The 13,891-nt window shown below is 33.8% G+C and overlaps 1 protein-coding gene across 1 annotated transcript; it reads left to right on the top strand.

Moving 5' to 3' along the window:
- Positions 1–5,992: 5,992 nt before the first annotated feature.
- On the top strand, positions 5,993–6,672 carry RB195_000385 (uncharacterized protein; the record flags this gene model as incomplete). The annotated part of the gene is made up of 2 exons (XM_064196694.1): positions 5,993–6,028; positions 6,226–6,672. 2 exons carry the CDS (start codon positions 5,993–5,995, stop codon positions 6,670–6,672), a joined length of 483 nt encoding a protein of 160 aa, XP_064052575.1.
- Positions 6,673–13,891: the final 7,219 nt, after the last annotated feature.

Genomic DNA, 13,891 nt, shown 5'->3' with positions numbered 1-13,891 from the left:
GATGGCAGAGCGTTTGTTGTTTACGATGAGATACGTTGTTTGTTTATGTTTGTTCACCACTACAGTATAAGCGTACAATATTCGCATTGTGCGGTGAAACTCTGGATTTTCATCCTAACAGAGTCTAGGTGAAAGTATAAACATCTCAGAAGATTAATTAGAACTCGTTCATTCGTCGTCGCGTTCCTTCGATCCGGTGGATTTTTTTTCCACAAAATCCTGCATTAGAGGCGCGACTGTTGTTCTCTCGCAGATTCGTTCCGGTAATCTGACAGAATTTTTTCCGAAACCTTGAAATGTTCTAGCGATTGATTCTCCTCTTGATTCTTTATTTTCTTCTTGATTTTCTGTGTACTGTTGAGCACTGAAGTTTTTTTTTGTTATTGTTCTCTTGTTTTTTTCTACATGTCTTCGTTTGGACGATGGGAAAATCCACTAGAAAATCGAAAAAAAATTTAAATTATTTTCTTTTTTTTAACCTCCTTACCACCTATGAAAAAAAAACAATGCACCAGCATTTTTGACTCATACATCAGTTTCGATCATTTCTGATCAATTTCGCAGCTAAAAAACAGAAGCGATAACTTTATTTTTCATCAGAATTTAAAACTCATACGTTTTTCTCATCATACTCTTGCAATTCTGCTGAGTTCTTTCTTTCTTTCTTTCTTCTTTTTCTTTTCTTTCTTTCAATTTCTTTAAAAAGTAAAATGGACACATTTTATCCTCAATGGAAATTCAGAGAAATTGGAATTTTCAAAGAAATAAACATATCTCTTTTTTAGATAAATTAATCAATAAGCCAAACCGATCATTCAATCCTCATTCAAGGATTAATCGATAAAATCAACAGATCTCTTATTCTCTCGGAGCACCAATCATTTGTTGGTGGGAAAAAACGAGATTCGTTCACAGCAATACTTTCAGAATGTGATTTTTTCCTTTTTTACGATGAAGATTGCACGAATGGTTTTTTTTTCGTTCCTTGCCCATATATATTCAGAAATTCTTATGTACGAAATTTTCGTATTATGTTCCGGAAACACGGAAACCCGTGGGAAAGACGTGTACGAATAAAATGAATGTCCATGATGCGAGGTGTATCAGTCGTGTCAGTGAAGGCCTTGTTCCGTCATAGTTCTGTGTATAATTTACTTATTTATATATTTATTTACTATTTTATTACTATCATTATTATTTATTTTATACTTTTATTTACTTTTTAGATGTTTTGGATCTACTTTTACATTTATATGTATATTTTTTGTGTTTTTTTTTTGTTTTTTGTTTCTTTGTTTTTTTAAATGTTTTTTATGTGTACATGTTGTATATTATATGTAGTGCTGTATTTGTATAATTATGCACTTTTTTGCGTTTATAGTCAACGTTAAAGCAGCGTAAGATCGCTCCAGACACACGTCTCTTTCCGAAAATACTCCTTTCCCCTCGTTATAAGTATTATATAAGTATATATATATATAAGTATATATTATAAGTATTATATAAGTATTATATATTATATAAGTATAGTATAAGTATTTTCGTTGAAATATATGAAAACCAGGGAAAGAAAAAAATAGAAATGATGGTAATATAGTTCCAGAAAATTTTCGATAAGATAGTAAAAATCCTAGAATGATTATTTTCCATACATCTACATATTTGGATTCTTCTTTCTCTTCTCATTTCAACAGAATTTTTCTTTTTTGTTTTTTTTCTCGAAAGTCTCAACGGTCCTGTTGTTATCTACATCTATGAACACTAAGAAATCAGGACTAATATCGCTAAAAGATGACTTTCTTATTGAATAAAAATAAAATAATGAAAAAAAACAAGTAAAAATAAATTAATAAACTATAAGTTAAAAGATGGTTAAGCTGATAAAACAAATAAATATTACAAATAAAATAAATAGCAGATATAGTATAAATAGTAAGTATAGTATATATAAGTAAACATAACAGCAAATGAAATAAAATAAATATAAATAGCAGATATAGTACAAATAATAAGTATGGTATATATAAGTAAACATAACAGCAAATAAAATAAAATAAATATAAAATGTAAAGTCCATATAATATAATTGCTGGAATAGATTTTAAAAATATTCTAGTTTACCTATTTATTCATATCAATGGGCGACAAAAGGGTTATGTCAGCAAAAAATCTGTTTAGGACCGAACAGCCTCGAAATTGGGAAGATAAGCACCTGCATTCCGTTCATTAAACTCGAAAAAAAGTAGTCGTTTCTTTGATCCAGAACGATGACGATAAGAAGTAACAAAACTCAAATAAATTATGTAAGATAGAGCGCACAAGGAGAACTATTTAACCGAACGGAGGAACCTCTGTGTGAGACCTACATACACAATTTTCCATCGTATTCAAAAATTTATTAGGTTATGTCATAAATAAGTTCCGTTCGGTGTTTTCATTTTCATATGTTTATTTTTCAAACACCATAAAATAGGAAAAAAATTGATTTTGACGTAATGAGCTTTTCTGTTAGCTTCTCTTTCTCTCTCTGGTTATTTGATGTGGATTTTGTCGCAATATTGAATATTGATTTCAAAATATAACCATTGAAATCTGAAGGGCCACTGCCCCCTTGGTTCGTCTTTCCAGAATCCAGAAAGGAATTTAACGAAGCAGTTTCTAACCGTCCGATCGGTTATCACTCCTTCACCATACACACTGTTTTTTTTTTAGCCATGGTCGATGCACCGTTACATTTTTCAAATTCCCAAAGCATCAGATAACGTAAATGTATTTCTTAATTATCCAATTTCAAAGTGAACAAAAAATCGAGCGTGATTTAAAGGCATCACTCCACGAATCTGAGGTGGTACGGTTTTCAGGTGGAGTATTCGTATACGGGATCGTAAATTATGGAGAGGAGGGTGATTCCGTCCATTTCTTGTTAGTTGGCGGAAAGAACGGCACGGAAAATGCGGCGCCGCACGAGGCTGGCGCGCTCCAGTCGAACTCCTTGTAGAAAATAGCGCGCCGGAACGCTCGAAGCCGTATCTTCTGGGCCGTTTTTTACGGCAATTAGGAAAAAATGAACGGAATCATCCCTCTCTCCATAACCTACGATCCCGTATACGAATACTCCACCTGAAATCCGTACCACCTCAGATTCCTGGGGTAATGCCTTTAGCTTTTCAACTTTTGAATCATAAATAGCTTCCGTTCTACTTTTACACATTTATTTTTCAACAATACAAGAGAATAAAAAAAAATAACTGTGAGGTATTGAGTTTCTCTTTCTTTCTTTCTAACTCTCTCGTTTTTTGGCGTGGATTTTTTTCCCAATATTGAGCTCAAAATATGGTCATCGAAGGGGAAAGATCCCCCGCCTTGGCTCGTCTTTCAACGGTCACATCACCAAAGCGGAATTTGATAAAAACGATTTCTAGCCATCTGATTTATTTTGATTTTTTGATTCATTTTATGACTCCCTCAGCATAGCAGCTCTGCAATTTTTTTTTTGAGTCGTGACCCTGTTACCTTGCTTAAATTCCCAAAGTATCACATGGCATGAGTGTATTTTTAAATTCTCCATCTTCTCCATCTTCAAAGTGAACAAAAGTGAATAAAAGGTCGAGCGTGATTTAACTTTTCAATTTCTGATTTTCTAACTTTAACTCTTTAGTTTTTATTTCATGCACAACACTAGACTGCTGTCTAAAGACTAACCGAAGTTCACCCTATGTAGCGATAACCTTGGCGATAACCTTCTCCAGAAAAAAAAACATTTAGCGTTACCTCCAGAACACTGGACGGCTGTCCAGAGACTAACCAAAGTTCAAGTTGCGTTGCGATAACAAAAACCTCTTGTTTGGTTAACCAATTGTATGCGTAAACAATAACAACAATAAGTGCCATGTATCTCAGCGGAAGTTATTTATCCCTCAACCTAATAATTTGCTGATTACAAAAGGTGGTGTCTTAATTTTAATTTTTGTTTTGCTTTTTATTCTTTTATTTTTTATTTATGTTTTTTTAACAGCCCCTAACTCACTCACAGTTACGACAGAAAATGCTGGAATTTTATGGGATCATGACACGACAGGGAAAGCTGGAAATTCATGGAATTTTAGTTCTTTAACGATTTTCACATCCTGAGCACAGTGTCATTGTAACGAAAACAATAACCTTCTGGTGGAAGTTATTTATACTCTAACAAATCAAATACTGTAACCAATCAATAAATCTATAATCTATACTGTAATCAAATCTATATTGAATCCAATAGTATCACTGCGGTTTGTTTAGCGGATCCCTGTAAAAAAAATCTCCAAATTCCAGAAAATCTCCAAAAATAAAAACAAAATATCTGTTAAATATTTGACATTCTACCCGTAGGTTCCGCTACACTAAAAGTGCATCCCTGCTGCGGTCAGCTGACGGTATCGGACCGGAAGAGGTCGATCGTTTCCTAGCAAATCCACCGGGATTCATTCCTGCTGCATGTTGCTCCTGGATGGTTCTCGTCCCCAACTGTCTTGGATTCAATGCGAGAACTGATCACTGTTGAGCCCAACTGAGTAACAATGTTGCTGTGAATCTGACGTCTTTTTTTTGCAAGGATTGTTTTTCGAGGATTTTATTGTTTTTATTTACGAAGCGTTTGTTCAGCGACCGCCGCGCCGCCGCTCAGCTACAGTAATCCGTACCGTTAATCTTTACGAGCACAACACTAGTGCATTTAAATCGTGACTAATAAGAACATAACAACAAGTCAAAGTACTAAATGATGATCGGCGCCAAACAATAAAAATCCCCTCGTCGCCGCTCTCCCAATAAAATCAGGTTCTCGACAAATCTCTACGCACCCCGTCAATACGGCGCCTAAAGAAAGAGACGGATCGAATTCGATAATTGCACTTTTCTATGGTGACCCTACTTCTATTTTTCAACATGAGACGAGAGAAAATTCTTCACCCAACTGTTACTGTTCTATAAATTTTCCTATAGGACGTAATTTATAGAGTCTTACGGTATACAGTACTTACCTGTTGGTTTCGAATTGTGAAAAATATGCAAAAACCGTAATTCTCGACTTTTTCGATTCATTTTCGGTTCTCATTTTGATTTATTTATTTCTGATCAGACAACAATGTAAGGAGACAGCTTCGGGAATGTTTTGAGGGAAATTTTCTCCCCTACCTCAGCGCACTATCCGTTTTTTGTTAGCTTCTCTTGCAGCAAAGTTATGAGGTCCTAAATGGAACCAGTCGATTTTTCATGCCTCCAAATTCATGGATTCCAAATACTCAGCAAAGGCGGGATTTTGTCCAACTTGCCTATAGGCCATTTATTTTTTATTTTTATTTATTTATTTATTTTTTGATGCATCCCAGCGTATTCCTAGACCCCTGCCACTACAAGGCGATTTTTCCTCTAAACAAAGATATTAACTTATTATTTTAACTAAACCGTACAACGAATTTAGGTCCATTCGAACATTCAACGAATTGTTTCCCCCAAATAATGTCGACTACGTCGAATTTCAGCATTTTTCACATTGTAATCTTGCACTTTCAGAGTCTTTCTACACAAACATTTCTGAGAGAAAAAAATATCCAGACAAAACTCAATGTTTTTGAAGTCGATTGTAAAACACCGCAGTTGTTCGTCACATTCTCAAAACATTGTTGTATGGAGTGTTTTTTTTTCTGTTCGTTTTTCTACATTTCATAAATTCTTCCTTTTTTCCGTGAATCGAATAATCGTCGAGATGGTCGTTGACCACCGGGCTGGGAGGGGGAGGGGCGAAGAAAGGTAGATCAAAAAAATTCTCGTTTTACATTTTAAATCCCCATCATTCTCATGTTATATTTCCTTCGAAAAACAACATTTTTTCCTTCTTTCCTTTCAATTAATTTCTTTCAATTATTCCTTCTTCTTTTTTCACATCGTTTTTCTACATTTCATAAATTCTCCCTTTTTTTTCGTGAATCGAAAAAAAAATCGAATCGTAGAGATGGTCGTTGACGACCCTTCGCTCGGGGAGCAGAGGGTAGATCAAAAAATTCAATTCAATTCAAAAGATCAAAAAATTTTGCACTTAATCACGCCATCATTCACACGTGACACGTTTCTATTAATAAAACAATATTTTAAAATCATTCCTTTTTCCATGATGCGGTACAAACAAAAGCTAAGGTGTTTTGTACGAAGAAACACACATACACACACATTTGTCTATTTGCACAGCTGTCATCATCCTGGCTTGCCTGCCTGCTTGCCTGCGGACCGACTGTGTGTGTGTATGTCGGCGATGTCGACATTGGCGGCCGAAATCGATCCGAGAACCCAACGAACGACGAGGAGGAGCCCGACGATTCACGGGGCAATTGTCGGTCGTCGGCGAATGTCGACGACGAGCAGTGCTGTGGTGGTGGTGCTCAGGTGCTCCCCATGGGAATTTTAACCTCATCTCCTCTTCATTACTGTATTTTACGTGTGGGGAAATTTTCATTTCTGGACTCTGGGCTAGATCAGGCCTGGGATCATATAAACATCGCTACTCCCACACATCCCACTCGTCAGGGGGAGAAGAAAAAAAAAACATTCGGCCTCGACGTGATTCCCCGGCGTGTGACTCATCCGCGAATTGCATCATATTCTGACGTGGACTACGACGATTCGGATGGTCGTTGATGTGTCCACGTTCTGATCCTCGTTCTTTTTCTCTTCTTAATAGTGGCTGCATTATTATTTTCTTTATTCATTTACTCATTCATTCGTTCATTCATTCACTCATTCATTCATTCGTTCATTCATTCATTCATCAATCATTCATTCATTCATTCGTCCGTTCATTCATTCATTCATTCATTCGTCCGTTCATTCATTCATTCATTCATTCATCCGTTCATTCATTCATTCATTTTACTCATGGCTAACCATGAGTGTACGAATTGCGTCATACGTTGACTTGGACTCACCCCGATGTTGTGTGTGCGAGTTTGATCCTCTGTCTCTTTTTTGCCTCTTACAATTGTACCTGCATTTATTTATTTCATTTTATTTATCTATTTATTTATTTATTTATTCATCATATGGTTATCTATCTATTTGTATGAACAGAATACACAAAAAACAAATAATATAAAATATACACCATAAAAAAGAGTAGTACATTCATACGGTTCTCATTATAAGCCAAAAAACTTCTAATTAAGCTAAAATAAAGTTCATACAGATCATTTACGCTTCAAAGATACTCATCTCCGTTTCATTATTCCGTTTTATTCATTTATTTCATCTTTTTTTTTATATATTCTGCCATCAATTCTTTAATATTTCCTCAGCGATATAAACGAAAAACAATTCGCGCTTCATATCCGCTAAATTTTTCCACTGTATCGCTCCTGAGGCTGATTTAGCTTCATTTTTCAATGAGAATTGCATCTTTTGAGATTCATCGATTTTCTGCACACTTGATCTTTTGATCTTTTGCAGCTGCACTCATCCGGATGAAGGTGTCGCTGAAAAATTACTGTGGACATCCAAATTGTGTAGAAATTCCTCTTACGTACTTCTAAAATTCTCATTTTTGCTCTCTTTGTTTATCAAATTTCCATCAAAACATCATTCGTAGCGATTTGGTGAGTTTTTCTCGGTGTAACTCGGACAAAAATTCTATTTTATATTCTATTTTTTTGATATTGTATACATATTTTTAATTTTAACGTTCTATTTTATTTTTTGATTTCATTCATTGTGTGTTTTTTCAAAATTTTTACGGAAAATTTCAAAGTCTATGCTTTAGCTAATTTTGTATTATTATGTATTATTCTATATTTATATTAAATGTAATATTTTTTATTATTTCATTTCATTATATTTTCATTTGAAACTTGTGAAAGAAAAATCGCTTGTAAGTTTCCTTCTAGTAGATCTATCACCAATCAATCAATCAATCAATCAATCAATCAATCAAGCATCCAAGCTACTCATCGCAAAAAGAAGAATGGCGACGTTCTAGAATTTCCTGCGGCTGACGTTCGAAACGGCTGCGTTCTTCTTTGTCCTTCTCGCGGTCCTTGGAACTCGGCTTTGCAGGGTTTTTATTTATTTTTCCGGATGCAGTCGCATCCGGACGCGAACGCGTGCGATGCATGTGCTTTTTCACGTGTTTTCAAGCTGGCATTGATGTGCAGCAGCAGCAGCACAGCCGTAGCTACGCAGCAAATGCCTCCAACATTTATTGTTGATAGCGACGGCTATTTATCTTCACCACTTCACCACTCCTGTCCCTATAAAAATTTTCAAAAATCCTCTCCATTAAGAGGTCTCCTGCTCACATTAAGTAATTAATGTATTTAAGTATTTATGTTGGGGGCGTTCCTTTTTCTTTCTGGAAGTATTTCTTATTTTCTCTGGCATTCAGACCGCCTAAACATTAATCTTAAAGGATCTATAACATGACATCACCACTTCGTCTTCTTGTCCCTATAAAAATTTTCAAAAATCCTCTCCATTGAGAGGTCTCCTGCTCACGTTAAGTGGGTAAAGTGTTGTTGGGGCGTTTCTTTGTTTTTTTTTCTGGAAGTATTTCTTTCTTGGGGCCTTCACATTGCCTAAGCGTTAATCTTAAAAGATCTATGACATGACATCACCACTTCGCCTTCCTGTCCCATAAAAATGTTAAAAAATTCTCCAATAGATACGGCTCCACTTACATTAAATGGGTAAAGTGCTGTTAAGAGGGAGAATGGGCACTGAACCGCACTCTTTTTTTCTGGAAGTGAATAACGAAGTCAGTTGGGGCCTTCAAATCACCTAAGCATTAATCTTAAAAGATCTATGGCACGTAAGCCAAGGCAATAAGAGAAAAAAGGAAGAAGATACAGCTTCCAGAAAAAAAGAGATCTTTGTTTTATTTTTGAGAGAACAGCGACCATTTTTCTCGACTATTTCGTCTTACTCTATAAATACTATTAAAAATATATGTTTTTATAAACTCCATAAACTCATGCATATAAACTACGCAACTCAAATTAAATGGAGCATTTTAAAACATTTTTGTAGTATATTTATAGTATTATATATATATATATATATATTAACAGTATTTGTAGAGTTTAAATGTGTGTAAGTTGGTAAACTCCAAAATACTATAAATATACATAGCATACCGTAAATATATTATAAAAATGTTTTAAAATGCTCCATTAACAAGTTCGCTTACATTAGATAATACTTTTTTTTCTTACATTAGATATTTATCGATTGGTAAAAAAATAATTTTGAACCCTTTGCACTTAGTTTTGTCTCCGTACGTGCGACATTAAAAATATGTACCTTAAACCCACTGTCGCCATAGCGGCCACACGCTTATTTAGACTATTTTAGCACTTCCAGATTAAAAAAAAAATGAAATTCTTCCGTTCCTGCGTTTTTTCGGTTTAGCATTTCCGGATTTAAAAAAAAAATAATATCCGTTCGTTCCAGCGCTTGTTGGGGTTTCATGTGCTGAAGTAGACAGAAGGGCAAAAAGTTTAAAAAAAAGAAAAAAATGAAGAAGATTTAAACTTTATCTTTTTTGCTTTTAAATTTTTTTGCATCATTGTTACTAAACTTTTAGCTGATTGTGTTTGATATATCTTCTTCCTTTTATATTTTGTTTTTTTTTTCTTTTAATTTATAATCAGAATAAATTCTTAATAGTAATAAGGTTTTAACTTTCAAGTTTAAGTTTTAGGTTTTAACTTTTTTTTGTTGAAAAAATAAATTTTCCTAAGAATATTTACTATTTTTATTTTTCATTTTTCGATATTTATTTTTCAAATAAAAAGTCACCTAGTAGTGCGTATTTAAGTGTTCATTTTATATCATTTTATCTCTGGTATTAGTATAGTTAGGAAAGTGTAAAATCAAAAAAAAATAAATTATTATTATTAATTTATTATTATTACTAAAAAAAGTTAATTAAATTATTATTATTAATTTATTATTACTATTATTAAAAAATCATGTATATATATTCATTATAAAATACAATTATTAACTATAATTGGTAGTATTTATTTACTTATTTATTTATTTACTCATTTATTTATGAATGAGGGCGTTGCAGTTCCGACAAGGTGACAACGACCTCTCTATATCCGTTTTATTTGAGTTAAATTCAGTTAGGGTTTCTAAGTGACGAGCCCTGTCAGCCTCTGGTGGCTCTGGAACGGAAACCATTGGATCCAGAGATAAATCATCCTGCAGAAATGGCGTTCAGCTGCCATTCACTCCCCATTCCGAAGTCCATTCGCGTCATCCGCGCGAAAAAAAGAAGCAATTTCTCGAGCGTTGCTCCTAGAAACACCCAATTATGCATGAAATTGCTATTTCGCTGTGAAGCTTGCTGCTGTTGGGATCGTATCGAGGTGGGACCTGCCAGGGAACTGCAGCAGCGATCAGTGGCGCCGGCAAGGGTCCTCCGGTCGATCCGAATACCGCTACGCGCTTCATCGCATCGAGTGTAGCTGCTGACGCAATTGCACTGAGCTTCATTGACGTTTTGATTTGACTGTGTGCAAAAAGGAGCGATGGGACCCTCTTCAACACGTTGAGTATCTCGTCAGATTTGGCTTATTTTTATGGGACCTTTTCCATTAATTTTATTTAAAATGCAATTCGAATCAATGCGATCGCAAATCCTCTATATAGCGTCCGATTATATTGCGTTTTGACGTTTATGAATTATCCTATTTTGTTCATTTTCATGCGATGTGCTCTTGATTTTTTTTTTTTTTGAATTGAACATCCATTGAACTGTCATTCACCAGAAACGGATTTTCACGTGATGCCCGTTTATTTCTGATCGCATTCGTGAAAGTTTTCTGATAGTTCTTTTTTTTTTGCTCAGAAACAGATACTTTCTTATCCATAAACATCGTTGGCATCTATATGAGCTGACTGATCACCCTCATAGCCCATGTATTTTTTATTTTGTATATTTATTTTTTTTGTTCGTGTATTTTCGAGGATACTCGCTGGAAGAACAGCTGACTGCTGTTTTTTTCTGTCAGTTTCCTATGCATTAATTATTTAATTATTTCTAAATACTTTTTGGACCCCTCCATTCGTCACTTGGTTCTTCTTCCCGTGGAAATTTCTGCAGAAACAGTTCGGGATCAAAAAATGCTCGGAGAAAATGTAATTGGGGCGGGGCGGGTGCAGTCAACTGTGATTTCATTTCTGGAAGCTCTGTTTTCAATTTTTCTCTCAGTAGCTTTAGCCTACATGTGATAGATCCTCTCAGACGAATGCCTAGGTTTTAGGGCCACTGCTGACTTGGATATTTTCTTCCGGAAAGAGGAGAGCGATAGATCCTCCCCCACCACCTAAATTTTACCCGAAATGTTCTGTTTTGTGATAAATATCTGTGAACTCCTAAAAGTTCGAGAATCTTCTGGCACTGGTACAAATGGAAATTCCTTGTTCCTTCCTTGGAAATTCCTCTTATCGTCGTTAGTGATTCCATAGAGTCAGGGAATCTCAAGAGGCGCGAATTTTGACTGCACCTGCTTCCCATTCAGATCCATCATTACATTTTTTCGAGTTCTATAATCGATTTTTCCCTTTTTAAATAAGCAGTAAGCAGACTCTTTGTTTTGAATTACCCTTCAAAGTAATCCACTTCCGAAAAGAATGCACTTATGTTTTCTTTTATTTTTTGTCTTTGTAGAACGAAAGAAGAACCCTCGAGGAAATTGAAGGTCATCTTCTGAAAATTTCGGAGAAGAAAATCTAATATAGCCTCTTGGATCGCCTTTAAATTTTTGGCGAGGAATTTTTCTCTACGTTGAATCTGTATGTTGCCTGAAAGATGGAGAAAAATTGTAGCTAACGATGGGCAATATTTTGAAGAAAATACATTGCAACAATTTCTAGGAACAAAGCTTCGAAGTTCAAGAAAAAAAACCCTCAAAACTTATTTGTTTCCCCAAAATTACGGCAAATCCTGGATTTAGTTAAAATCCTATTTCCTTTATTTCCTGGATTTATGCATTTATCATGCGTTGAATTATTCAACGACACTACTAAGGGGATCATGTGAATCTAATAAATCTCAGCTTTTCTTCTTCTCTTTAAGTGTTGACAAGGCGTCGGGCTGTAAATTAGTTTACAAGCTTGCAAGCTTCATCAGCTAGGTTTCCATCCACAAATAATCGTCTGGAACTTTCTTTCAGTTCGTGACTTTAAGGATCGTCCAGATTCAACCTTCCCTACGTCAGAACTGTAGTTCGGAGCAGTTCTTTAGAAAAGTGGTGTTATATTTTTGCACAATATGTTTATTATATATATATATATATATATATTACCACATGTATTATTTATTATTATATGTTATTTATTTGTGGAATTATTTATTATATCATCAAATATAATATTATGCATATTACTTATTGTATAATATTTGTTTTTGTATTTATTATATATTATTACATATAATATTATGTATACTATTTATTATATGTTATTTATCAGTATTTTTATTTATTATATAAATGTTATTATACATTATTACATACTATTATGAATATTATTTGTTATATATTATTAATTTGTATATTTATTTATGTATTAGATTTACTGTTATATTATTGTCAGATACCTACACCATTGAGCTCCCAATGCAGCAGATTTTTGTTCTAATGCTTCCGCTAGTGATTCACTTTCGATTACGAATCAATAAATCAATACTGGTGGAAGTACAGGGAACCAGCAACTTTGACAGCCCATGCATGTTCACGAAAAGTGTTTTCCATCATCTTGGTGAAATTCTGAAACACTTCACATATGAAAGAAGACCTGTTAATTTTATAATCTAATCGATAAAGTCTCGATTCGGAAAATTCACATTTCCAATCCGGACTTTATTGCAACAAAGGACATTGTTTTGACGGACAATGTTTTTAAATTGTTTTCAATGTCATTAAAATAGTACATACATATGTTATGCTCTAAATGTTAACTACCAAAAATATTGCTGGTTTATTTCGGGAGCATGAATTCATTTGAATTTTCGAGCATCCTATCCATGAAAAAGCAAACTTTTCAAGAAAATCGAAAATTTGCAGGAAATCTTTGCAAGAATATTGCTGCATAAAATAAATAATCTATCTTATGACCAAGTTTTCATGTTTTCTTTTCAATTTTTAAAAATTTTTTGTTCGTTTGAAAAAACTGCTAATCTTTGGTTCGAATTGCTCGTCTTCAAAACAGAACGGAAATACATTGAAACTGTCATCAGGATTACTTCAGATTATTTTGAATCATGCATCATGAACCGCTGATTTGTCTGGTCGTTCAAGACATTGATCGACAACGTTTTGGGTCCCATATGGTCTTTCTTATTCGAATGTATCATCCTTAAGTTCTTGATTGGTTTAGAATTTAAATTGTTCTTCTATTAATACTTTTAGCATACAAAATTGTTATATGTTGTTTGTTGTTTGTTTTAAATTGTTTATAACATCTATATACATATTTATTTATTTATTTATTTATTTATTCATCGTTATATTAGTAGCATTTATATAAATATATTTATTGTTACATCTGTAGTAACGTAGTATTTATAGTAACAGTAATAATAAATAAACGACAATAATAATAATAATAATAATAATAATAATAATAATAATAATAATAATAATAATAATAATAATAATAATAATAATAATAATAATAATAGCATTAATAATGTCGTAATGTATAAGGATGATGCTATTTTCTCCTCCTAAGTCGGAATATCTTCTTTTCATGTTCGTTAACGTCCTCGCCTGATTATTTCCTCATTCTTTACCTCATCTTTTCCTCATTTTCATTTCCTATTTCCTTCGCTTCACTCATAGCTTTACGTTTAGATTAA

Source organism: Necator americanus, chromosome IV (assembly GCF_031761385.1).
Source record: "Necator americanus strain Aroian chromosome IV, whole genome shotgun sequence".
NCBI classification, from domain to species: Eukaryota; Metazoa; Nematoda; class Chromadorea; order Rhabditida; family Ancylostomatidae; genus Necator; species Necator americanus.
Note: the sequence above shows the minus strand (reverse complement) of the source record. Positions and strands in the feature narration are given on the sequence as shown.